We start from the raw sequence: 25,937 nt of genomic DNA, 5'->3' as shown, positions 1-25,937 counted from the left end.
GAGAAAATTCACCAGAGCCAGAGTGGGGAACAGAACAGACAGTCTGACGAAATACACGGCTGAGGGGAGCAGCGGGCGTAGCAGGAGAGGTCTGCGCGCCATGTGGGACCCTCACTGTCCGCCGGGGATCGAACCAGCGCTGCAGAGGCTGTGAGCAGCTTCGCAGCCCAGCGCTCAACTGCTGCGCCACCAGGGGAGACCCTCAGCAGTGTATTTCAGTAGATCTGCCTGTTCTGCTCCCCACTCTGTCTCTGGTGAATCCTCTCACCCTCCTGCACCTCTGGCCTATACCCCAGATCCTGTATGCATAAGTAAATAAGAAAAAGAAAATAAAAGAATAAGGACAGTCTCACTGACAAGGGAAAAATCTGTCAGGGGCTTTGAATCCCAAGAAAATGACCCTGGAGGAGTTAAGCCTTAGAAATGTCATATCTTGATCACTGACCCCCCAAACAGCTCAGAGACCCCATGCCTCAGGCAAACCCATACATAATTCCAAGGCAATAATAATGAAGAGCTCATAGTAACTAAGATGTAAGCGTTTATTGGGGCAGCTTGGATGGAGAACACTCAGTCATATGGAACATTACACCCAACTCAGGCCCCCCCAACAGGATGTGTGAAGTGCCTAAGATCGCAGTGCTCGGAGTCTAAGACCTGGATGAGGGTTTGCAGAGAGAAAGGTAGAGGGTGACAGGGAGCAGAATAGAGAAGGGCCAGCCTCAATCAGGAGGAAATATAGTTGGATACCTCAATCAGGTTTCTGTCGGGGTCTCGGAAATAGATGGACATAATGGGCCCTTTTGCCCCCGTTCTGGGGACTGGACCCTCCTCAATGGGGATGTCACAATCCTGGAGTGAGAGGAGAAGAAAAAAGTCATTCATACCGGTCCATGTGTGACAGCAAAATTTAATTCCCTTAAAGTGAGCTGGAAGATGACTATGTCTCTGACCATATCTTCCATTCTCCCTCTGTCACTCTTCTCCACACCCGTAACAGCTGTATGGCCTTGGACTGAGCAACTCACTGCCCTATCGCTCAGTTTCCTCATATGTAAAATGGGAATGATAATGGTACCTAGCATCATCAACTAAGTGGCAAAGCCAGAATTCAAGTTTAGTCAGTGTGGGCCAACCCATATTCTTGACCTCTATTCTTTACCTGCTGGAAATATATTCAAGACCTTAGTCTTAGACTTTTCATGATACCGCCTTGACATGAAGTCACTTTAAATGTTATAGCACCATCAAAATTAAGTGACAGGGGGGCCTCCCTTGTGGCACAGGGGTTAAGTCTCAGCGCTATCAAGTCATCTACAGCCACTGCAGCATGAGTTGGATCCCCGGCCAGGGAGGTGACCCACATGGCACAGCAGACCTCTCCTGTCTTATCCTGCTCCCCTCAGCAGTGTATTTCAGTAGATCTGCCTGTTCTACTCCCCACTTTCTCTGGTGAATCCTCACACACCCCTACCCCTGAACTCCTGGCCCACACCCCAGTTCTTGTATGCATAAATAAATAAAAATATATCTTAAAGAAGAATGGAGGGCCTTCCCAGTTGAGCACTGTGCTGTGAAGTTGTCCACAGCCTCTGCAGTGCGGGTTCGATTCCCAGGCAGCCAGGGAGAACCCACATGGTGCGGCAGACCTCTCCTGTCTCGCCTGCTGCTCCCTTCAGCAGTGTCTTCAGTACATCTGCCTGTTCTGCTCCCTGCTCTACCTGTAGTGAATTCTCTCACCCTCCCGCGCCTCTGACTATACCCGTTCTTGTATAAATACATAATAAATCTTAAAAAAAAAAAAAAGGAAATCCAACTCACCTTGAGGCGCTGGACCATTTCCTCCAGGGGCACCTCTGTGATCAGACAGATGTCCAGAGAGCCAGGAATTGGGTGAGCAGCTTTGGGCTCAAATTCCTTTCCCACCTCGTGGAGGTTAAATTTCTGGTCTCCAAAACATAATGCTTTCCGGTCTCCCTATTTGGGGAGAGAAAAGCACCTAGAATGAAACCTCCAGGATGAATGTGAGACAAAGTTCCTCCCCACTACCGCCAGCTACCCCAATAAGGTGAAAAATAAGATTGGGGGGCCTCCCTGGTGGCACAAGTGGTTAAGCACAGCACTATGAAGCTATCTACAGCCTCTGCAGCACGAGTTTGATCCCCAGTCAGGGAGCTACCCACATGGCACAGCAGACCTCTCCTGTCACACCCGCTGCTCCCCTCAGCAGTGTATTTCAGTCAATCTGCCTGTTCTGTTCCCCACTCTGTCTCTGGTGAATCCTCTCACCCCCCCACCTCTAGCCTGTACCCCAGTTCTTGTATGCATAAATAATAAATCTTAAAAACAAACAAAAAAATAATAATGAAGAGCCATTGTTTTACATCCTTGTTCATTCTGTGACAGTATAAGATTTCTCCATTTAAGTGTGGTCACTGGTAGCTCTCCCACCACCAAGCCACCCATAATCCTCCATCATAGTCCATTGTGCTCTCCCTGCTCCTACATTCTCATCACTCCTCTCCTCCTGGATGACTCAGATCTTTTATCAGCATTCAGGGATTGGTTTTAAAGTTTGTCTTTGTCTTCGTTTAGCAACTTTAAACATTTTCTATCACCTTCCTGCTATGATAAAAGAAATCTACATTACTACCTCTCCCAAAAGAATTCCATCAAAATTTTTAGTACCTCTTTTGGTTCCTTTACAATATTTAAATAACCCACTTGTACCTTTATGTTTTGATAGATCAACTACAGTTAGTATTTCATTGGCGCTACCATCCCTCTTTTCCCATAGCTTCCCTCCCTTGTACTTTTATTCTGCCCATTCCTTAATAATTTTTATATTTCTTTCCTTTATATCACCTGATTGATACCAATCCATTTTATCAGAAGACGACTTTATGCCACTTGAATGATAGTTCAGCTGAGCATAGAATTCAAGTTTGCAGGGGCCTACCACGTGGCCTAGGGGTTAAGTCTCAGCTCTGTAACATCTAAGATCTGAGTTCAATCCCAGTCAGAGAGCTAACCCACATATGCGCAGCAAAACTGCTCCTGTCACTCTCCCAGATTTCAAACTATTTCAAACTATACTACAAAGCCATAATCATCAAAAATGCATGGTATTGGAACCAGGACAGACACACAGACCAATGGAGCCAAATAGAAAACCCAAAAATAAACCCACAGATTTATGGTCAACTAATCTTTGACAAAGGAGCAAAGAATATGCACTGGAGCAAAGAAAGCTTGTTCGATAAATGGTGCTGGGAAAACTGGGTCGCTACATGCAAAACAATGAAACTTGACTACTACCTAACACCATACACAAAAACCAACTCCAAATGGATTAAAGAACTAGATATAAGACCTGAAACCATAAATTATATAGAAGGAAATATAGGTGAAACACTACATGACAAGCACCTCAAAGACATCTTTACAGACACATCACCCAAAGCAGTGAGAGTGAAGGCAAAGATAAACAGCTGGGACTACATTAAATTAAAGAGCTTCTGCACAGCAAAAGAGACAATAATCAAAACAAAGAGAAACCCCACTGACTGGGAGAAAATTTTTGCACCCAACACTAATGATAAAAAGAAACTTCTCTGAAGAGAAAATACAAATGGCCAACAGGCATATGAAAAAATGTTCAACATCACTTGTAATCAGGGAAATGCAAATCAAAACTACAATGAGATACCATCTCACACCAGTGAGAATGGCACATATTAAAAAAACTAGCAACAACAAATGCTGGCGAGGATGTGGAGAAAAAGGAACTCTCCTTTATTGCTGGTGGGAGTGCAAACTGGTCCAATCACTATGGAGAGCTGTGTGGAGATTCCTCAACCTACTAAAGGTAGAGGTCCCATATGATCCAGCAATTCCACTCCTAGGTATTTACCCAAAGGACACAGAAACATGAATTCCAAAGAGTACCTGCACCCCTATGTTTATAGCAGCACTGTTTACAATAGCTAAGCTTTGGAAACAACCCAAATGCCCAAAAATAGATGACTGGATCAAGAAGATGTGGTACATACACACCACCATGGAATATTACTCAGCATTCAAAAAAGATAAACACATGCAATTTGCAGCAACATGGATGGCACTGGAAGGGATCATGCTCAGCAAAATAAGCCTGAAAGAAAAAGAAAAATACTGGATGGTCTCACTCATAGCAGGAATCTAGAAAACCTAAATAAGGGACCAGGAAAAAGAATAACTATAAGAAAGAAAAAATCAAAATCAACAAACAACTATGAGCCAGAGACACACTATGGGGGTGGGGGGGCTGGGAAAGGAGGGGTTGGGGTCAAAATAAGGGGGTTGCAATTGTATGGGGAATATAAAAAGAAAATTAAAAAAACCAAAAAGACAAATGCCAACAATTTTCAAAGTACTGAATAAAAATATTTTCAAAGTACTGAATAAAAATTAATAAATCTCCAAAACAAACAAACAAAACAAAACAAAAAAAACTCTCCTGTTTCTCCCGCTGCTCCTCTTAGCATTGCATTTCAGTAAATCTGCCTGTTGAGTTCCCCACTCTCTCTCTGGTGAATCCTCTCAGCCCCCACACCTCTGGCCTACACCCCAGTTCTCCTACATGAAAATAAATAAAATTAAAAAAAAGAATTTAAGGTTGCAGGTGATGTTCCCAAAGTCATTTAAGCAAGTTAATTCATTGTCTTCCTGAATCTGGTGTTATTGATAAGAATAATGATATTGGGGATTCCTGGGGTGGCACAAGGGGTTGGGTCTCAGCACTATGAAGCTATCAGCAGTCACTGCAGCACAAGTTCAATCCCAGGCCCCGGAGCTGACCCACATGGCACAACAGACCTCTCCTGTCTCGCCCGCCGCTCCCCTCAGCAGTGTATTTCAGTCAGTTTGCCTGCTCTGCTCCCCACTCTGTCTCTGGTGAATCCTCTCATCTCCCCCCACACCTCTGGCCTGCACCCCAGCTCTTGTATGCATGAATAAATAAAATAATTTTTTTTAAAAAAAGAGTCCTGATATTAATCTGATTTTCATTCTTTTACTATGACACAGCTATCCTCTACTCCTGCTGCCTTTAGGGCTTTTCTTTATCCAAGATGTACTGAAATTTTATTTCACTGTGTCCAAGTACGGGGAGTTCATTTATTATATGCCTCATTACCATCGTTGCCCCATGCAAAGGCCCTCTCTAGTTTTATTTGTGCATTTATTTTTTCTATCACCATTCTCCATCCCTGTCTCCACTGCAGGTGATCATCATAATGTGTTTTATGTGTGTCCTTTGGTTTTTGTGAATTATTGTAAAACATGTATTATAGTTTTATGTGTGTATGTTATAAATGGTACCAGGCTGAAGACCTGATTCTGTTTCTTCATTTTTCACTCAGCATGATCTTTTAAACACCCGTCCATTTGCTGTGTATGTAACAGTCTGATTTTCCATAATTCTATTTTTGTGCCTAGTGTTCCATGTATTTTTTTTACAATTTTTACCCTTTTTTTTTACAATTCCACGGGATCTTTCAATTTAAGACATATCATATGTCTTTGCAGTTCCCACTTTTTCAGTTGTCTTGAATTCTCAAGGATGATATTTGATCTCTGGAACCCTTCTCTTTTCCTTAGATCTTTCTTGGTGCCTTTCTTTCGCCTGTTCTGAACTGGCTTGATCATTCTCTAGGTCTCTTGCTGGAATTTTCTTGAGAACCAGTGTGTCCTGACCTTGATGTCGTCCTTATTCTTGGCTTAATCACTCATTTTGATGTAGCATACTTCCAACTTCCTTTATTGTCATCTGGTCTCTGATGTGACTCTTGGGAAATCTGGTATCTGTGTATTTCTTTTCCCTTTGTCGAACTACTTTTTAACCTCTCTGAAAGCACTGAAGAGCCTCATTTTCACTTTGATGTTCTATAATTTCATCAAAACATATATGTGTCATGTGCTGAATACTCAGTTAACCCTTCCAATGTGAAGATTGGAAAGTTCTCTTCCATTACTTATATGGTAATTTCCTTCCTGCCTTTTCCTCCATCCCCTTTCTGGAAGTTCCACTCTCAGATCAGAGTTTGGAATCTTCTCCATTGATCTTTTAAAATTCTCTCATTAGGTTTTTATTTTGTTGTTGTTGGTATTTGTTTGGAGCTAGGTTATTATACTCTAGTTTTACTTCACCTGCAGTTTGGGATTTGGGGAAGTGATTACCTTGAAAGTTATGACCTCCATACCCAGGATCTTGGAATAAAACATGGTTGTGTCTTTGATGCTCTTTACTGTCATCACAATGTGGTCAAGTCTACGGATGAGACATGGGGTAGGGGTCTGACTGCTGTCCCCCCGTAACTAAAAAATAAAAGAAAAGAAAAAGATCAGAAGAGACTACACGTGTTTCATGTGCAAGTTTCCTTGTCACCTTCCCAATGACTAAGCTTATTCCTTACTCTCATTTCCTGGAAAGAAACTTCACTGGCATCTTATGGTCCATGTGTGGATTCACAAAAGTCCATGTGTCTGCTATGACACTGTTTACTTGTTCTCTTTCTCTTTCCAGAGGGATGGAAGTAAACATAAGGGGAGTGGAGACCAAGACCTACCCTTTCTCCTTCCACAAGGAGTTCTTATTTTCTCCAAGCTGGATTCATCTCTTTCTTTAAAAAAAAAAAAAAAAGATTCATTTTATTTGTTCATGCATACAAGAGCTGGGGTGTAAGTCAGAGTAGTGGGGACGTGAGAGGATTCACCAGAGACAGAGCGGGGACCAGAACAGGCAGACTGACTGAAATACACTGCTGAGGGGAGCAGCAGGTGAGACAGGAGAGGTCTGCTGTGCCATGTGGGTCACCTCCCTGATCAGGGATCGAACTTGTGCGGCAATGGCTGTCCATAGCTTTGTAGTGCTGAGACTAAACCCCTTGCACCACCAGGGAAGCCCTGGATTCATCTCTTTCATAATAAATGACAAGACAAGACAGGGAGGAGGTCCAACCCTGTAAGTACAGCCTTGCATTGGCCAATTTAATCCAGTCCCCTCCACTCCCACTCTTCAGCTATGATCACAGAGGATAGGAGAAGACGGGAGGATCTCAAAGCTTCTGTGCATGTGTGTTTAGCGATCCAGCCTGACACCCAATGAGAGGATATGTCCCCCTCCCTTACTTCTCACCCCTGGCACACTTCCCATCAGATCTTTCTCTCGACTTGTGTTCTTTAGTACTTTATATATTTATGTTACATCTGCTATAGGACTATCAGGTGCCTGTAGTCTGGCACTAGAGTTTGCAGAGTATAGAGGTTAGAGAAACAAAGTTAGGGGCCTCCCTGGTGGCACAAGTGGTTAAGTCTCAGCACTATGAAGCTATCCTGGGCCAGGGAGCTACCCATGTGGCGCAGCAGGATTCTTCTGGCTCCCCGCTGCTCCCCTCAACAGTGTATTTCAGTCAATCTGCCTGTTCTGTTCCCCACTCTGTCTCTGGTGAATCCTCTCACCCCCGTACCTCTGGCCTGTACCCCAGTTCTCATATGCATAAATAAATAAACAAATCTTTTTTAAAAATCAAAACAAAGTCAGTCTGAAGTCAGACTGACATTTAATTTATCTGCCTTGATTTCTCCTGCTGTAAAATGAATATGATACAGTATAAGACTATTATTAACATTTTAATAAAAGAGTTGTATTTTTCAGGACTTAGAACAATGCCTGACATATAACAAGTGCTATGAAGGAGTTTATGATAATAATGATGATGTTGGCATTCCAGATTCCCTATCCTGACTCCCAGTCTCTACAGACTTATTCATTGCACTTGCACTCCAAGTCACATTGTCCTTTCGACTGTTCCTCATAAAGTCCATCTTTGTACCTTTAGCTTTAGAGCCTTTTGCACATGCCAATATCTGTGTCCCTGACTTTTTTGGAGTAGAGATTTCTCTTTGTTTTGTTCCCCACAATATCCTGAATGACTAGCAGATGTTCAATAATATTTGTTCGATTAATATATATCTATTACAGCAATTAGGTCCAGGGTCTGGCATTAAGACTGATTTTTATTTGTTCTATTCTGTTCTATTCTATTCTATTCTATTCTATTCTATTCTATTCTATTCTATTCTATTCTATTCTATTCTATTCTATTTGATTCGATTCAATTCTGCTCTACATAAATCCATTCAATTCTACCCTATGCTATTTTATTCTGTTCCACTCCCTTGTGTTCAATTCCATTGAAACCACTACATTTTATACAATTGATTTCACTGAACTCCAGCTTAAAAAATACAGTGATGGACCTCCCCTGGTGGCGCAGGTGGTTGAGCGCCGCGCTGTGAAGCTGTCCACAGCCTCTGCAGCGCCGGTTCGATTCCAGCCGGCTGGAGAGTGTCCCACATGGCACGGCAGACCTCTCCTGTCACGCCTGCTGCTCCCCTCAGAAGTGTATTTCGTCAGTCTGCCTATTCTGTTCCCTGCTCTGTCTCTGGTGAATCCTATCATCCTCCTGTGCATCTGGCCTGCACCCCGGTTTTTGTATAAATAAATAAAATAAATATTTTTTAAAAAGAAAAAAATACAGTGATATCTTATTTTCATGAGCATAGGCAAAATTTCTGAGTTTTGCTGTCTTCATAGATCTAGAGAATCTATAGAGACACAGTAGCAATAGGATGGGAAAATGACTGACATTTGGCCTCCATTGAAATAAAGTTGTATGGGCCTTCCTGGTGGTGCAAGGGGGTAAGCATCAGCACTATGAAGCTATCCACAGCCACCGCAGCATGAGTTCAATCCCCGGCCAGCCAGGGAGCTACCCACATGGCGCAGCAGACCTTTCCTGACTCGCCCGCTGCTCCACTCAGCAGTGTATTTCAGTCAGTCTGCCTGTTCTGTTCCCCACTCTGTCTCTAGTGAATCCTCTCATTCACCCCACACACCTCTGGCCTGTACCTTAGTTTTTGTATGCATAAATAAATATACCTTTTTTTTTAAAAAAGAAAGTTGTATGTTAAAAAAAATCTTACTCACCTTTTAATATCTGTAGGATCTATAATAGCACCCCATTTCAATCCTGGTATTAGTAATTTATATTTCTTTCTCTTATTTTCTTGAGAAAAACAGAAAGCACTAATATTTTATTAATCTGTTCAAAGGACAACTTTGGACATTGTGGATTTTCTCTGTCATAGAGTTTGCTTTCTCCTTTACCAGCTTCTGCTGTTATCTTTATAAATTCCTGGGCCTCCCAGGTGGTGCAGAGGTTGAGCACTGGGCTGCGAAGCTGCCCGCTGCCTCTGCAGCACCGGTTCCATCCCTGGCTGCTCCCGGCCACAGGAGGAGGGTCCCACATGGCTGCTCCCGGCCACCGGAGGAGGGTCCCACATGGCGTGCAGACCTCTCCTGCCGCCCGCTGCTCCTGCTGCTCCCCTCAGCAGTGTACTTCGGTCCTTCTGCCTGCTCTGCTCCCCGCTCTGGCTCTGGTGAATTCTCTCACCCTCCGGAGCTTCTGACTGTACCCAGTGCTTGTATAAATAAATCAATCAATCTTTAAAAAAACAAACAAACAAAAAAAAACACTGAGCATTTAAAAAAAAAAAAAACGATTTATTCCCTTTGCTCATGCTCAGTGAAATAAGCCAGAAAGAAAAAAAATAAAATAAAAAATAAATTCCTTCCTCCTGCTTCTTAGGGTTCAATTTGCTGTTCCTTTTCATAATATGGAAGTTTCATAATATGGAAGCTCAGGACACTGATTTTCAGGTTTTTTAATTTACACATTTACAACTTTAAGTTTCCTCTAGGCATGCTTTGACTGCATCCCCCAATTTTGATAGTCTATCAGAAATCAACTCAAATTCTTCTTATTATTATTCAATAACCTGTCAGCTGTGATTCATACCCCAAATTCCATTTTTTGGATGGGGAGCTTCATCCTTAAAAATTCAAAAATGAGCAGGGCTGTCTTTCTTAAGGAAGGGGAAGATCAGTGTGGTTTGGAATCCAAGAGTTAGTGAAGCATAAGCAGGAAGGGAAGGCAAGGCTCAGATCACACAGGGTTGTTTAGGCAAGGTTAGGGAGGCTGGTTTATAAAAAATGATCAAGACATAGTAATCATATAAAACTTACTGTGTGCCAAGCCTTGTGTTAAGCACCATATGAAATATAGTCCATTTTCTCTCTCTCTCCAACCTTCCTCCCCTCCCCCAAGTGTTTGAGCAGGGCCTTTTGTGTCCCTCTGCTGCCCTCTGCTTGTCTTTAAAAAGAGGAAGAAAGAGTGGAGGGCAGAAAAATGGAAGTCAGCACACCAGGAGAGCCCGCGGAGAAGGGAATCTGGTTACAGGTCCAGACTGGGGTATCCCCAGTCTTGGTTTCAACACCCATGTCCCACGTTCCTGGGACTACCTCATTCACCTGCTTCTCTGAAGTCCTGCTCCACATCCTGGCTGGCAGCCTGAGGGCAGACGGCGTAACATGGAAGGCTAGGTGTCCTTGGCCTACACCTCCAGACAAGCCTCTGGCTCAGCGCCTGGAGGTCAAGGATCAGGAATGGGAGGGACATGGGCTGTGATCTGCTGGGTGTGACAGAAGTAGTACAAGTACAAGGACTCTGGCACAAAACTCAGGGCCTCTAAAGTAAAGGTTTAAGGAGTGTCTCAGCCAACCTGGGCTGCCATAGCAAAGTATCATGAACTAGAGGACTTAAACAACAGTAGTTCATTTCTCACAATTCTGGAAGCTGGAAGATCAGTACAGTTGGGTTCTAATGGTGGCTCTTTTCTTGGCTTGCAGGCGGCCGCCTTCTTGCTGTGTCCTCACATAATGGAGAGAAAGTGCAAGTTCTCCATTCTCTTCCTACCGGAGACCCCACTCTCATGATCTCATCTAACCCTAGTCACTTCCCAAAGACCCCATCTTCTAATACCATCCCCTTGGGGGTTAAGGCTTTACCATATGGATTGGGGCGGGGAGACACAAACATTCAATCTATAGCAGGGTGTACGTATATATGTAAGCGATTTCTTGGTAATAACAGGAAAAAAACACCCATCCCAAAGTTTTTGGGGAACCTTTATTCTAGAGTATGAGGTCCCTGGTCTATTTCGGAGTGTGTCTCCAGAGTGTGAGATCTCTGATCTATTTGGGAGTCTGAGTGACGTTAGGAGCTGTCAGAATTAGGGTATGACCAGTTGGGGGATGGCCACTCTGACTTATTATGAGTCTGTTTCCAATCAAGATATCTAAGCTCATGGGTGTTCTTTGTCCCAAGGTACAATGCTTCCCAGTTCTTCTGGGACGTGAACTCCCCCGTTTTCCCCACTCCCACTCATCCCTCACCCCACCCCTGCCCTCAGCTGCTGAGAGTCAGGGAACATCCTTCAGCCCCACTGCTGTTCCTCTTATCCTGAAGTAAACCCCCTCTCTCTTGAGGGTTATGGTCTAGCCCCTGGGGCATGTGATATTGTGATTCTTGTTCCTAGATACACCCCACATAAGCCCCCCACATACAGACACACAAATGGCTCTGCCCCCCCCACCACCACCGTCGTGTTGTTTCTGGCATAGACTTTCTTTATAAAGAGTTCCTGGATGGGGAGCCAGTAATAAGGGAGCTGGGAGGGTGCTGTGAGAGGCAGCAGGGGACTATAGGGGCTGACATGGGGGTAGGTAATCTAGATAATGTGGGGATCCACTTGGAACCCCAAAGTTGACATAAGGATAATTTATTTATTTATTTTTTTAAAAGATTGATTTATGCACACAAGAACTAGGGTGTAGACCAGAGATGCTGGGGGTGAGAGGATTCACCAGAGACAGAGTGGGGAACAGAACAGGCAGATTGAATGAAGTACACTGCTGAGGGGAGCAGCGGGCGAGTCAGGAGAGGTCTGCTGCACCATGTGGGTTGCTCCCTGATAGTGCTGTGTCTTTAAGCCTGCGCCACCAGGGAGGCCCCATAAGGATAATTTTAAACTGAAGACATTTGAGATTCAATAGAAGCAGAAAAAAGGGCCTTTTCAAAGGTTCCCTTATCTGTCTAGAAGCAGCAACTTCTGGGAAATGAGGGTACCATAAATCTCCTTTACGGCCCTTAAGAAGACAGAAAGATCACTCACACTTATATAAATAAACATTGTCACAAATTTTCTAATCTCTAATCCCTTCACCTAAAAAGCCATTTATCTTTTCTCCCACTGCCCCTTTCCCTAAATTTTAAATGTTTCCCCAAGATTAAATGTCTTTAATTTCAGCATTTAACGAGCCACCTACTTCTCCTGTAGGCTCCATAGGCATATGAAATGAAACTTTTTCTCTTGTTAATCAGGCTTTTGTCAGTTTAATTTGCAGGCCTCAAGAGGGTAGAGGAAAAGATTTCTTTTCCTCCCGTACCATTATGACCAAATCCAGAATGTCCTACTATAACCCTTCAGGTTAAAGATCCATGATAAATATGAAGCTGGGATCAGAAGGAGCCCGAAAGGTGCATAGACACTGCACTTGTGATTAGCCAAGGAGTTGCCCTTACTCCACACTCACAACACTGCTTGCTTCCTCCAGGATGCCCACTGCTGGGTTTCATAACTTTGGCCTGGCTGGTAGAGTCACATCCGAATAATACCCCAAAGCCTGCTGTGCTCTGAGATGTTGGAAGAAATCTGCTCACTGAGGGTACTCTCTTTCACTGTCTCCCACAATTGCTCTCCAGCCACCCCCAACTTGGCTCGCTGGACTCCAGCCACAATGACACCGGCGGTTCCCAGCTCACACCAAGCATAGGCCCAACTCAGAACAGCAGCGGATGCCCGGAGTTCCCTCTGTCCTGTACACTGTTCTCTTAGGTTTCCCATGGCTTATTTTGAATCCTTTACGTCTCTGTAGAAATAGCCCATGAAGCTCTCCCCTGTCTACGCGACCTGAATGAGAGAATATACAAATGTACGCATTTCACCAAGACAGTGGTTCATTTGAACTGTACCTTGAAGAGGGTTTTTAAAGAAGATAAAAAATCCCATGTTTCAACTAAATAAGGCTGGGACTCCTTAAATTCAGTTTCAGCATTCACTTTCTAGTTGGGGCTCAAGAATGCTTTTGAAATGGATGATGCCTGGAGATTAGATTGCCCCCTCCCTTCCTGCAAAACTTGTATTCATGAAGTCAGAAGCGAGCTGGAGAAGCATTTGCTCTGATGGTGAAAACGTTATAGGGACATCCTTTTCCCCCTAACAAAAACACACACACACACACAGAGGAGAAAGTGAAGATCAAATAAGATAAGATTTCCCTAACTATAACTTCTTAGTATAAAAAATATCAGTTCTTTTCTAAAATTTAATTTGCTTTTTCCTGCTTGCAGGTGTCCCCAGAGGTTTCCATACTTTTGGAGATTATCAGTGGATTTCAGCTCACACAATAGTGGGGACAAGAATAGAAGCTGGAAACCTTATTAGCATTTTGCTGTCTCCCTAAGAGAATTCCCTCAAGCAGCAAAAGCTATCGGGTCAGCACAAAGGGTTCTTAGTAGCCCAGTGGGGGGCAAGGGCTGAGGCATTCAACCATTTAAAGAGGAGGTGTGGTGTTTGCTTCGAGCTTTCCTAAATTTTTCCCTAAAACTTTACTTCCTACCCTTGTGAGAGGGGGAGAGGAGCTTAGGGCTAAGGTCAGGCTCCACAAACCTAAATTTGCATTCACTTCTGCTTCCATCCAATGGTTTATCCATTCATTTCTTTACTCCACAGATGTTTTGATTATCTACTTAGAGGAAGACATGGAACTAAATGCTGAGAAGAGCTCCAAGCATTATATCAATATGTAGATTGGGAGGTGGTTCCCCAAATGTTTAATGATCAGAGGGAACAGGGTGGAGGGGGGAGGGGCTGTGGGAGAGAGGCACAGGAGGTATTAGCACTATTGGCACGGGTGGTTTGGTGGAGGGTGAGTGGAACATGTGCACATATGGAAGAGCAAAATGTAACCCCAAAATTAAAATTAAAAAATCCAAATCAAATAAAAACAGAGTTTTAAAGCTAAATGATATACAAATACAGTTTTGCAGGAAAGCTTCCAACAACACATCAATACATGGACTCCACAGTCATCCCCATCTGCATGCTCCGAAAGTGATCAGTTTCTGGTCACTTTTGGGGTCAGTTTCTGATGATTCCATGCACACACACACACACACACACACACACACGGTCACCATAACCAACTCCACCTGCTTTTGCCTGTCAACTGCCGTGCTGTGAATGACACCCCAATCCTACAGGTATGCACAGGTCCCACTCATTCTCTCATGTCCTTTGGGTGCTCTGTGAACCCCCACATTCACTTCTCTCTGCAGCCCCCCTTGGCTATAAATGGGTATTAAAAAGGTTTCCCTGGTTGTTTGCTCCAGTGTCAGAATTTGAATTGGAATCATGGGGTCAAAGGGTTCATTCATTCCATGAACTCCTCCTAATTGAGCATGTACTGTAAACCGAGTGATGGGGTTGTGAGGAGGTGAGAAGTTGGGGTTCGGTGATGGGGTCCTTGGGTTACCTCTGAGAAAAGTTTTGGCTCTAGCTGTGAGATCTTGAGCAAGTCACAGGTATGAAGCTGAAAGGCCCAACATTCAGAGGTGTAGTGTCCCCAGGGAAGACGAACTCAAGTGTAGCAGGAGCCTGGGGTCCTCAGTCATCATGGGGAAATCTACCTGTGAACCAGCAACACCCACATTAGTCTGTGATAAGAGCAAGAAATAAACTTCAATTTTGGTGCAAAACCACTAACATGGCGGAGTTGGATTGTTACTGAAGGTCAATTCATTCCTGAATACACTGTCACTGTGTGGATTGACTCTTGCGTGGATGTGGGTTCTGCCGGCTGAGAAGCTCATGTACAGAGGTGCCTTCTTCCTGGAAGGCCTCCTGGCTTTTAGGGGCTGCTCAAGCTTCCTTAACAGCAGACAAGGTTCAGGCCAGGGTGAGGGGCTGGGTGGGAGCTGGACACTGGCTCCACTGTGGGATGGACAGAGGCTGGGTTTGGTACCCCGTTCTTTAGAGACTCAGGGGTGAGTGAGGCTCTATCTTCCCTGCAGTGTAGCTTGGCTTTAATGACCAACTTTAGGGTACATTAAAGTTGGCAGGGTTCAGTCCCTGCTTTGCACAGATGGATTAAAGATAGCTTTGATTTCACTAAATGTTTCCAACAGATTTCTTTATTCCTTTAGAGTGAGGCAATTTCTGCTGAGTAATTGAGTCCCACCCTGCTCCCTCCTGTCCACCTTTGGCCCAAACCCTTCTCCTGGGACCAAGTCCCCGAAGAACCCACCGGTTAGCAACCAGGACTTCCCATACCATGGCTACTTCCAAGGCCTTTGGGTGTTCCTACAAACTCGCCCACATAACATGCTGAGACAGTGCTTGTTTAGAGAGTATATTTCTTTCTTTCTTTCTTTTTTTAAGATTTATTTTTATTTATTTATGCATACAAGAACTGGGGTGTAGGCCAGAGGTGTGGGGGAGTATGAGAGGATTCACCAGACACAGAGTGAGGAGCAGAACAGGCAGATCTACTGAAATACACTGCTGAGGGGAGCAGCGGGAGAGGTAGGAGAGGTCTGCTGTGCCATGTGAGTCACCTCTCTGGCTGGGGAACTAACTCAGGCTGTGGCACTGACAGCACTGAGACTTAACCCCTAGGCCACCGGGGAGGCCCAGGCTCATTAATCTTGCAAACAGGGTCAAAGTTTCCTTCTGCCTTGCATCTTGACCATCTTTTTTTAAGATTTATTTTTTATTTATTTATACATACAAGAACTTGGGTGTAGGCCAGAGTTGGGGGGGTTTAAGAGCCTGGGTTCTTGAGTTGGGTGACCTCAGCTGGAATCACATCCCACCACTCACTGGTGAGGTGATCCTCCCTGGGCAAGTCACTTAGCCTTTCTGGAGCACCTCTCTCCATTTCCTCCCCTGGAGGTACAGATATGCTTTGCAAATGTTAGTTATTACAAGCACCAAGAAGTCCTGCCAGCCTGGGGGTATTGCAGAGAAGAGAGCTAGGAAGAATCTGGGGCTATTGGGACTGAGCTGAGCCAGCCTGAAGCCAGCTCCTCTTCTGAGAACTCTTCTCTTACTGGTCAAGCTAGTTCAAGTTGGTTTCTGTTACTTGCAGACAAAAGCCTCTTATCTGATCAAGGGTTTTCATAATCTCTATGTTTTGCTTAGAGAATTATGAAACATTTTAACATAGAGAATGTTGTGATGAAAAATTTAGCTGAGGGTCATGGATTTTACATTTTTTAAAGGTTTATTTATTTTTACATACAAGAACTAGGGTACAGGCCAGAGGTGCAGAGGGTGAGAGGATTCACCAGAGACTGAGTGGGGAGCAGAACAGGCAGACTGACTGAAATACACTGCTGAGGGGAGCAGCAGGTGAGACAGGAGAGGTCTACTGTGCCTTGTGGGTAGCTCTCTGGCAGGCCGGGATCCAACTGCTACAGTGGCTGGTAATAGCTTGATAGCACTGTCTTTAACCCCTGTGCCACCAGGGAGGTCTGGTTTTTATATTTTGCATGATGGTTTTACATTAATGCCTCTCCACAAAGATGTCCGCATTCTACTCTGCAGAGCCTGTGAACATGTTCCCTTACTGGGCAAAAGAGCATTAAGGTTGCAGATGGAATTAAGTTTGCTAATCAGCTGATTTTTAAGATTGGGAGATTAGTTAGATTATCTGGGTGAACTCATGTAATCCCAGTGGTCCTTAAAATGGAAGATGAAGGAAGAAGTGATGTCACATGAGAAGAAATGAACTGAAGTTGCTAAATTTGAAAACAGAAGAGATGGCCGTGAGCCAAGGAATGCCCGGGCCTCTCAATGCTGGAAAAAACAATAAAACAGTCTCCCCCAGGCTGTCTAGAAAGGAACTTGGACCTGCTGGCTTCTTGTTTAGAGCCCACTGAGACTAGTGTCAGAACTCTGACCTCCAGACCTGTAAGATAGTGAACTTGTGTTGTTTTGAGCCACTAGGCTTGTGGTAATTTGTTACAGTGGCAACAGGAAACTAATACAACATCCTTTTTTATCTGTGGGTTTTTTTTTTTTTTTTGAGAAATGGAAGTCAGACTTCGGTATTTTCCAGTTAGCATGGAATGAGTATTACTACAGGAGCCTGATAGGGCTATTGTATTTGTAGCCTTTAAATTAAACTTGGTACATTTTTCTAAATGTATAGTGGTTACAGTGTTCCTTTTTCCTATGATGCCTGGGTGTCTACTATGTGAGAACAGCCCTAATTTAAGAGATACAAGAGAGTATACCTGTCTTTCATCAGGTCAGCCTCCTGCCCTAGTGCATGTATTGCATAATTCAATACTATACACATTATATTAATGACCCATAAATAAGATCTGAGAGGAAACTTGCAGTTAGAATCAGTTAGAATCAATTTGGCAGTCAGGCCTAGAAAACAATTCATAAGCATTTTTGCCTTTGTCTTTTGTGACCCCAGAAGTTTTCTCCAGACTTAAATTGGAGTAATACAAAGGATGAATTCAAATGAGCCTGGAAGAATTTTCAAATCACTGTCCAGAATGAGTTCATGTCAGGGGTCTAATAGTAAGAGCACCCGTGGAAAAATCTTTAGGGCTTGATGTGTGCTTTTTAATTTGCTCAGAGTGCACATTACAATTTAAAAAAAAAATCCAGCAAGCTGAGTGGTGGTCACCAAGAAAACCTCACCTTTCCCTCACCTTTTCCTATGTGACCACCTACCCCATCTTGGGCTCCCTAGATGGTGCTTGCACAAGGGACTGAGCGCTGGGATGGGGGTGGAGCTTTCAGGAGGGGCCTGAGTGGATGCATTAGGGAACCGAAATTGTCTGAAGACACAGGAAAAATGGTGGAAAACTCAGTATCACCATTGCCAGAAAGCGATAGATGGCTTTTTTTACTTAAGCTCCCAATTTGGCTTTATACTGTAGCTTATGTGAGTTTTTATTTTATTTTATTTTTTTAAAGATTTATTTATTTATGCATACAAGAACTGGGGTACAGGCCAGAGGTGTGGGCTGTGAGAGGACTCACCAGAGACAGAGTGGGGAGCAGAACAGGCAGAGCTACTGAAATACACTGCTGAGGGGAGCAGCAGACGAGACAGGAGAGGTCTGCTGCGCCATGTGGGTAGCTCCCGGGCTGGCTGGGGATGGAACTCGTGCTGCAAAGGCTGCAGATAGCTTCACAGTGCAGTGCTTAGCCCCTTGTGCCACCAGGGAGGCCCCCCAAATTGAAATTTAAAAGTGAATAGATAATCAGCATCTAACAGTTTGGAAGAAACCAGTACATACTCTTCACAAACATGTTTTCACTAAGCCAATATGGTACTAGCCATTAACCCAGTACACCAAGTTAAGTGTTCTGAAGTAGAAAAGGTGAACAAGAACATCAGCTACATTAGAGAGTCTTCAACACTTTAGAAAAACAGTATAACACTTTGTCTTGCCCCTTTAGCCCCTACAACAGCATCATACAGTCTGAATCTACCTATACAGTCCTTCCTCAGCTACTAAGATATCTGTCAGGTAGGCAAAAAAAAAAAAAAAAAAAAAAGGTGACACTTTAGGCATTTAGGACAGGGAGGGGGAGAAAGTCAGTTCTCAGAACAAATCAGTCAGCTTCAGTCTCCTTAGCAGGATCTTTGGAGTCTTTGTTCTTTGGTTCTTTTGTCCTTCTCTCACCAGTGCTCCGTTTGTAGCCCTTTTGTGTTCTCAGTTCTCTTTGTTGGTTTCCATTTTGTGGGTCAATTTCTCTCCCGCCATTTTACTGAAGTTGTTCTTTTCTGTTGCTTTCAGGAGCACTTCTTTCTGGCGCTCTTGTTTTCCAGTCATCTATTTCAAGACCTCAGCTTCATGGAACCTGTGTCCTTCTGCAGCTTCTAATTTTGTCTGCATTTCCTCCAGGGAAAGATCCATTTTCTTTGGAGGGGAAAGGGGGAGTTCTAGGACAGATTCTTTTGAAGGAGGGTGGAGAATCAGCTCAAAAGCTTGGCCTGAGGCGCCCTTTTCCAGTTCTTTCCCCTGGATATCAGAAGGCGTCATGGTGAACAGAGCACAAGAGACAGGCAGTGTACTCTGCATAGTCCACTGGAAAGGAAAGTCCTGCTCTCTCTGAGCTGCCTGGCCACACTCTGAGCACCAGCAGACCCCTGATTGACACATATTTGATAGGTCCTACTTGCGTTCCTTTTAAGACCTTACAACCCATTCCACAAAACCTATCAGTTTCCCCTATAGTATATCACTCTTGGCCCTCTCCTTCCTATAATTGATCAGCTGGAACTATATAGGTCACTGCTTAGCTCTCATATTTTTACATACAGTAGTAATTATTATTATTAATTATAACTCTCCAATTAGTGATGAGTAAGTTTCACTAAAATTGCAACCAAAAAATAGAATAAATTAGACAAGAGGAAAAAGAAAATCATATAAAACTGGCATTAGCACCTTAAATATGTACCAGAAGTTCTTTCCACTTAATAAATAAAGGTGGGTCACAAATTTTCCTCTGAGGTTCCTAGTGACCCAAGTAAACAGGCATATACACCTTGATCTTGGATTTCCAGCCTCCAGAACTGTGAGAATATACATTTCTGATGTTTAAGCCACCCAGTCTGTGGTATTCTTTTATGATAATCTTAGCATACTAATACACTTGCAGCCAGTAGACAAGTGGGCAAAAGATTTGAACTGGCACACTACGGAAGAGGAGGCCCCAAATATCCAACAAACATGTGAAGGATGTTCAACCTCATTATTCATCGGGGAAAAGTAAATTAAAAAGAACATTACACAAAATCCGGTTGTAAATTTTTTTTAGCGGTAATTCTTTATACACTGCTGGTGGGAGTGTAAAATGACCCAACTACTTTGGAAAAACATTTGGAATTATTTAAGAACGTTTAAAGCTGTGCATCTTCTGTGACCCAGAAATTATCCTTCTCCATGCACGCTAAGAGAATGGATCAACAAATTACGGACTACAGCCAATTATCACTGTGTGATAAAAGCCACCTCCTAAAATCCAGTCAATCAGTGACAAACCCTCCTGAAAGTCAGACAATCAGTGACAACCCAGATTTCTAGACAACAACCACTCAGCAAGCACTGGCTCTAGCCTCTCATTATGAATGTCCCTGGGCCACTGCAGCCTTACTCCAGCAAGTGCAGGAACTCAGTGGAACTCCTCAGTGTCTACAAACTTTCACTGCTCTATGTCCACCCATCTCTGAAGTCTCGATTCCCCAAAGCCTTCACAAAGCTCTGGCTTCATTCTGGAAAACTGAACCTTACAAATACAGTTCACCCTCACAAGACGCATGAAGCTCACTTTATCTGCATCAGATATTGGATGCAAAGTCTCTGGGATAGATGTGCCTCACAGTGTGAGGTTTCTGAGCTCTTTGGGGATCTCCTTGGGCAGGGTGGGGGGTGAGATGTCTAAACTGTGGAGTTCTGTGTGCAGGGTTGCTGTCTCAGTGAATGCGATCTGGAAGGGTTTGTGGTCTCATTTCCAGGTTGGAGTCTGAGCTTTGCAGAGTGCACATACCAGGCACTGAAAGCATGGAACACTTCTCAGCTTTGTACCTCATGGGGCATGGTGTCTGAGCTCTTCCAAAGTGTCCACCATAGATCTTGGAATTTATATGCATTTTTTTTTCCTTAAGAGTTTGAGCTCTTTGGGCCTCCCCGGTGGTGCAAGGGGTTAAGACGCAACCTATGAAGCTATCTGCAGCCTCTGCAGCACAGAGTTTGATCCCTGGCCAGGGAGGTGACCCACATGGCGCAGCAGACCTCTCCTGCCTCGCCCGCTGCTCCCCTAAGCAGTGTATTTCAGTCAGTCTGCCTGTTCTTTTCCCCACTCTGTCTCTGGGGAATCCTCTCACCCTCCACACCTCTGGCCTGTACCCCAGTTCTTGTATGCATAAATAAATAAATCTTTCAAAAAAAAGTTTGAGGTCTTTGAAGTGTGTGTAGAATTTTGTCCCAGAGTATGCCAGTGTTGTTTTTAGTAATGTGTCAAAACATACGGCCTCTCTATTCTCTTGGCAGATCTGTATCCCAGAGTGTGTGATCTTTTTCTTCTAAGATTTATTTATTTATGCATAGAAGAGCTGGGGTGCAGGCCAGAGATGCGGGGGTGGTGGTGAGAGGATTCACCAGAGAAAGAATGGGGAGCAGAACAGGCGGATCTACTGAAATACACTACTGAGGGGAGCAGCAGGCGAGACAGGAGAGGTCTGCTGCGCCATGTGGGTCACCTCCCCGGCTGGGGATTGAACTCATGCTGCAGTGGCGGGTGATAGCTTGATAGTGCTGAGACTAACTCCTGTGCCACCAGGGAGGCCCTGGCAAACTTTCTTTTTAAGGGTTCTCTCTTTTATTTGAATTTACCATAATTTATTTAACATGTTCCCTCTTGGTAGACATTTGGCTTACTTCCAACTTTTTGGCCATTAAACAATGCATTCTACATGTGTATATATACATAGATGTAATTATATATATAATTTTAAATTTTGGTACTTATTGACCAAATTGTGTGTTACTGCTAATAAAAGCAGAGGTTTATGCTTCTAATATTGTGTATTTATACTTCTGCCAATTTTACAGAGTTTTTAAAGATTTATTTATTTATGCTTAAAGAACTGGGGTATAGGCCAGAGGTGTGGGGGGGTGGTGAGAGGATTCACCAGAGACAGAGTGGGGAACAGAACAGATTGACTGAAATACACTGCTGAGGGGAGCAGCGGGGGAGTCAGGAGAGGTCTGCTGCATCATGTGGGTAGCTCCCTGGCTGGGGATCCAACTCGTGCTGCAGTGGCTGCTGATAGTTTGATAGTGCTGTCTTTAAGCCCTGCACCACCTCGGAGGCCCCTCATTTTATTTTTAAAATGTATTTATTGTTATTGAAGTACATTGTTTTGTATCCTTGCTAGTGTTTTGACAGTATAGGATGTCCCTCCTCAGGTGTAGTCCCCGTAGCTCTCCTATCATCCCCACCCACCATGGGAAGCACCCATAATCCTCCATTTAAGTTCACTGTGCTCTTCTCCTACTCCCCTCATCCTCACCTCTCCCCTCCCCTCTGAAAGCTGCAGATCTATAGTCAGCTTTCAAGGGTTGGTTTTGAAGTTTGTCTTTGAACCTTTATTTGGGTTCTTGATATTTCACCTATAAGTGACACCATCCAGTATTTATCTTTCTCCTTCTGGCTTATTTCACTGAGCTAATCCCTTCCAGCTCCATTCAGATTGTTGCAAATGGCATGAGTTTATCTTTTTTGATTGAACAGCATGCCCTTTAGACAGTCCTTCCAGCTAGTATAGGTGTGTCTCCCTCATTCTCTTTGTGCCCAGGACTCTGAATTGTTTTGTGGTAATGTCAATAGTGTGAGATCGATCTTTGCCTAGATTTTTATGTATATCCCAGGTGGTAAGGTCTGAGCTGTTTGGGGCCACATAATGAGGTACATGAAATGTTTGGGGTTTGTGTCCCTGTGTGGAAGGGAGGTCCCTGAGGTGTTGTGGTGTCTCAGGGTGTGAGGTCTCCGAGATGCTCCAAAGAGTCTGTGACCCGAGGGTGAGAGCTATGACATCGCCAGTGTCCACGTCCTATTGTTATAGGACAGGGAGAGGGGCAGCCCAAACCCCGCAAACCTGTCTATCACAGGAGTTCTTTGAGCTGTTTGCTTCCGGTCAGAGTGTGAGGCTTCTAGGCTGTTTTGCTTTGTGTCCAGTGTGAGAGCCCTCTACTCTTATGGACTCTGTCCTATGGTGTGCTGTCTCTGAGTTCTTTTGTGCTCTGGCCAATGATGTGAAGCTCCTGGGTCACCTGGGGGATGTTTCCAGCAGTGAGGTCTCATTCTGTCTCACAACCAGCCGGGTACTCCATGGTATAACCTGTTACCTTCATTCATTTACCCTTTTCTCCCTTGAGTTGTTTGCTCTTTCCGTTCTTGTGCACGCAGACATGTGCAGGTGTTCCTTAGATGACACATTTAAAAGTTGATCTGCCAGGTCAAAGGAGACATGCCTTCAACAACTCCTCTCCCTGCATTTGAACATCTGCTGTGTGCTGGGCAGTTGTAGGTGCAGTGGAGACACAGGGCGACAGGAAATACACACTGACATTCTAGTGGTATTGACATTCTAGTGGGGAGGGGTGTCAGTTTTATTTTTGACAGATGCTGCCACAAAATACAGTTCCAGTTCCATCAGTGGCATCAGGGGGGTGAATGTTCTTTTTAAAAATATATTTATTTATTTATGCATACAAGAACTGGAGTGAAGGCCAGAGGTGTGGGGAGTGAGAAGAGTCACCAGAGACAGAGTGGGGAGCAGAACAGGCGGATCCACTGAAACACAATGCTGAGGGGAGCAGCAGGTGAGACAGGAGAGGTCTGCTGCGCCCTTTGGGTTAGCTCCCTACTTGGGTATCGAACTCAGGCCATAGTGGCTGACGATAGTGATAGCTCGATAGTGCTGAGACTTTAACCCCTGCATCACCAGGGAAAGCCGGGGTGAATGTTCTTTATGGGCCAGGGCTCTACAGCAGGGAACTGCATGCCTCCCCACTGTCCTCAAGGAGCTCACCAGGTTTGGGGTTGGGACAGTCCACTGGGGGCCGTGTGAGGGGGAGACGGGGATGGAACTTGGGCAGGGGAAGCCTCGAGACTGTTTAGCCGTGGTGGAGCGAAGCGAAGATTGAACGATTCCTGGGGCACTAACAGGAAACAGCCCTTTCTAGGGGGCACATGCAAGGCGAGCGTGAGAAGTGAGAGTTAACGGTGAGACAGTGCAGCGAGCAGACACTCATTGTGGCGCACCGCGGAGATGGAACAGTCGGCTCCGGGCAGTACCAAGGGGGCTGGGAGGGGGGAGGCGGTATATGGAAGAAACCACTGTCTGTGGGGGACACGGAAGGTCTCCTCATCCCGCGCGTGGATTGGTCCCCACTGCAGATGAGGGAGAGAATGGCGACCCCATCCTCCGCCTCAAACCTCCACTATCTGGAAGCCGCCATTGCCATGGTCTTTTTTTTCCTTTTCTTTCTCTCTCTCTTCTTTCTGAGGTCTTTTGTCAGATCCCACCTGAGTTTCGCTCAGAGATGCAAAGCGACAGCTGGCGGCGCGGGGAACGCTGCAGAGCGGTGATTGGCTATGGGATGAGAAGGGTGGGATCAAATCCTTTCCTGAGCTCCGATTTGTCACCGCGAGGTTGCCTGGCCAAACTCTTCCGGGTACTGCGGTTTCCTGGACTCACTTACAGGCTACCAGTCGACCCTGCTCGGGGCTGCGATTGGCTGCTAAGTCTGAGCAAGCGCCCTGGTTCCTGGGTTGGCGCTCGGGGTTGCAGAGGCAGGGCTTTGGCTACAGGAGACCGTAGGTTCGAATCCCACCTGCAACTTCAGTTTCCGCATCTGTAAAAGAAGCTGGCTTTATTGGCTAGCGCAGAATGTGTCGGGTAATTGTTTCTGTTCTCTTCTACCTGTTGTTTCTCTTGCAGCAGTGCTTATTGCATCCATTTTATTGATTCCAGGACCCATTTACCGTTTATAACAGAACTGAGAAAAAAATCTCAGGGTTCCTGACATCAGTATTTCAGGTTACTTGTAGGTCTGAATCCTACAGAGATGGTTTAGGGCGATCATCTGCTCCTTTTCTGGATAGGATGATTTGGAGTATTCCTGCCCTCTCTGGACTAAGCCTGTGTGGAGGGGTGTGTGTGTGTGTGTGTGTGTGTGTGTGTGTGCGATAAATGACTAAAGAGAGAAGAGATGTATGATGTAATGCTCTGGGATGGAGGAATATGTAGCAATTAGAAGACTGGTAAGGGGGCAAGAACTCAAAGGGATAAACTTTTTTAAAAAATATTTTATTTATTTATGCATACAACAACTGGGGTACAGGCCAGAGATGTTGGGGGTGAGAGGATTCACCAGAGACAGAGTGGGGAGCAGAACAGGCAGACTGACTGAAATACACTGCTGAGGGGAGCAGCAGGTGAGACAGGAGAGGTCTGCCTCACCATGTGGGTAGCTCCCTGGCTGGGGATCATACTCGTGCTGCAGTGGCTGTAGTGCATAGGCTATAGATTGCATCTTAACCCCTTGTGGCACCAGGGAGGTCCAAAGGGGTAAACTTTTTAATGATGGGATTTTAAGCATCAGGCAGGGTAGGTGTTTGACTGAGTGTACATAAGTAGGTGGAAAGTGGATCTCCAATGGATGGCTATGATGATCTCATCATAAAGTAGTTGTTATGGCTGTGTGCAGTTTGGATGACAGTGTCCAGGATGTGAAGTCTTGGGCTTGTTTTTATTTTTTTTTTAAATTTTTATTTTTTTTATTTTTTTAATAGAGGCATGTTTTTATTTATTTGTTTGTTTGTTTGTTTGTTTGTTTTGTTTATACATGCACTCGGTACAGTCAGAAGCGCGGGAGGGTGAGAGAATTCACCAGAGCCAGAGCAGGGAGCAGAACAGGCAGAAGGACCGAAGTACACTGCTGAGGGGAGCAGCGGGCGGCAGAAGAGGTCTGCGCGCCATGTGGGACGGTGGCCCGGGAGCAGCCGGGGATCGAACCGGTGCCGCAGAGGCTGCGGGCAGCTTCGCAACCCAGCGCTCAACCGCTGCGCCACCGGGGAGGCCCTTGGGCTTGTTTTAGACTCTGAGTTCAGTGTATGACATCTGTGAACAGACTGAATTCTATCAGCTGTTTTCTTTTAGGGGGTGTCTTTGTTCTTGGACATGCATGTATTTTTTGTTCTTAAAATTGAATATCATTTTGTTTTATTGGCATTTCTCACTTGATCTTAGCCAAAAGGCCGAGAAGCGATATTTTTCTTTTATTGGCATTTCTCTACAAGAGGGACTTAATAATTTTTTTTTAATTTGT

The 25,937-nt window shown here is 44.7% G+C and overlaps 1 protein-coding gene across 1 annotated transcript; it reads right to left on the bottom strand.

Annotated features, from left to right (window-relative positions):
• Positions 1-726: 726 nt before the first annotated feature.
• Positions 727-10,476, bottom strand: GLOD5 (glyoxalase domain containing 5; the record flags this gene model as incomplete). The annotated part of the gene is given in 5 exon segments (XM_084258301.1): positions 727-852; positions 1,822-1,977; positions 6,220-6,357; positions 10,415-10,458; positions 10,461-10,476. Coding segments are annotated over 5 exon segments (480 nt in total).
• Positions 10,477-25,937: the final 15,461 nt, after the last annotated feature.

Source organism: Talpa europaea (assembly GCF_964194135.1).
Source record: "Talpa europaea genome assembly, chromosome: X".
In the NCBI taxonomy this organism is placed as follows: domain Eukaryota; kingdom Metazoa; phylum Chordata; class Mammalia; order Eulipotyphla; family Talpidae; genus Talpa; species Talpa europaea.
The sequence above is the reverse complement of the archived record's forward strand: the minus strand, read 5'-3'. Positions and strand labels throughout refer to the sequence as shown.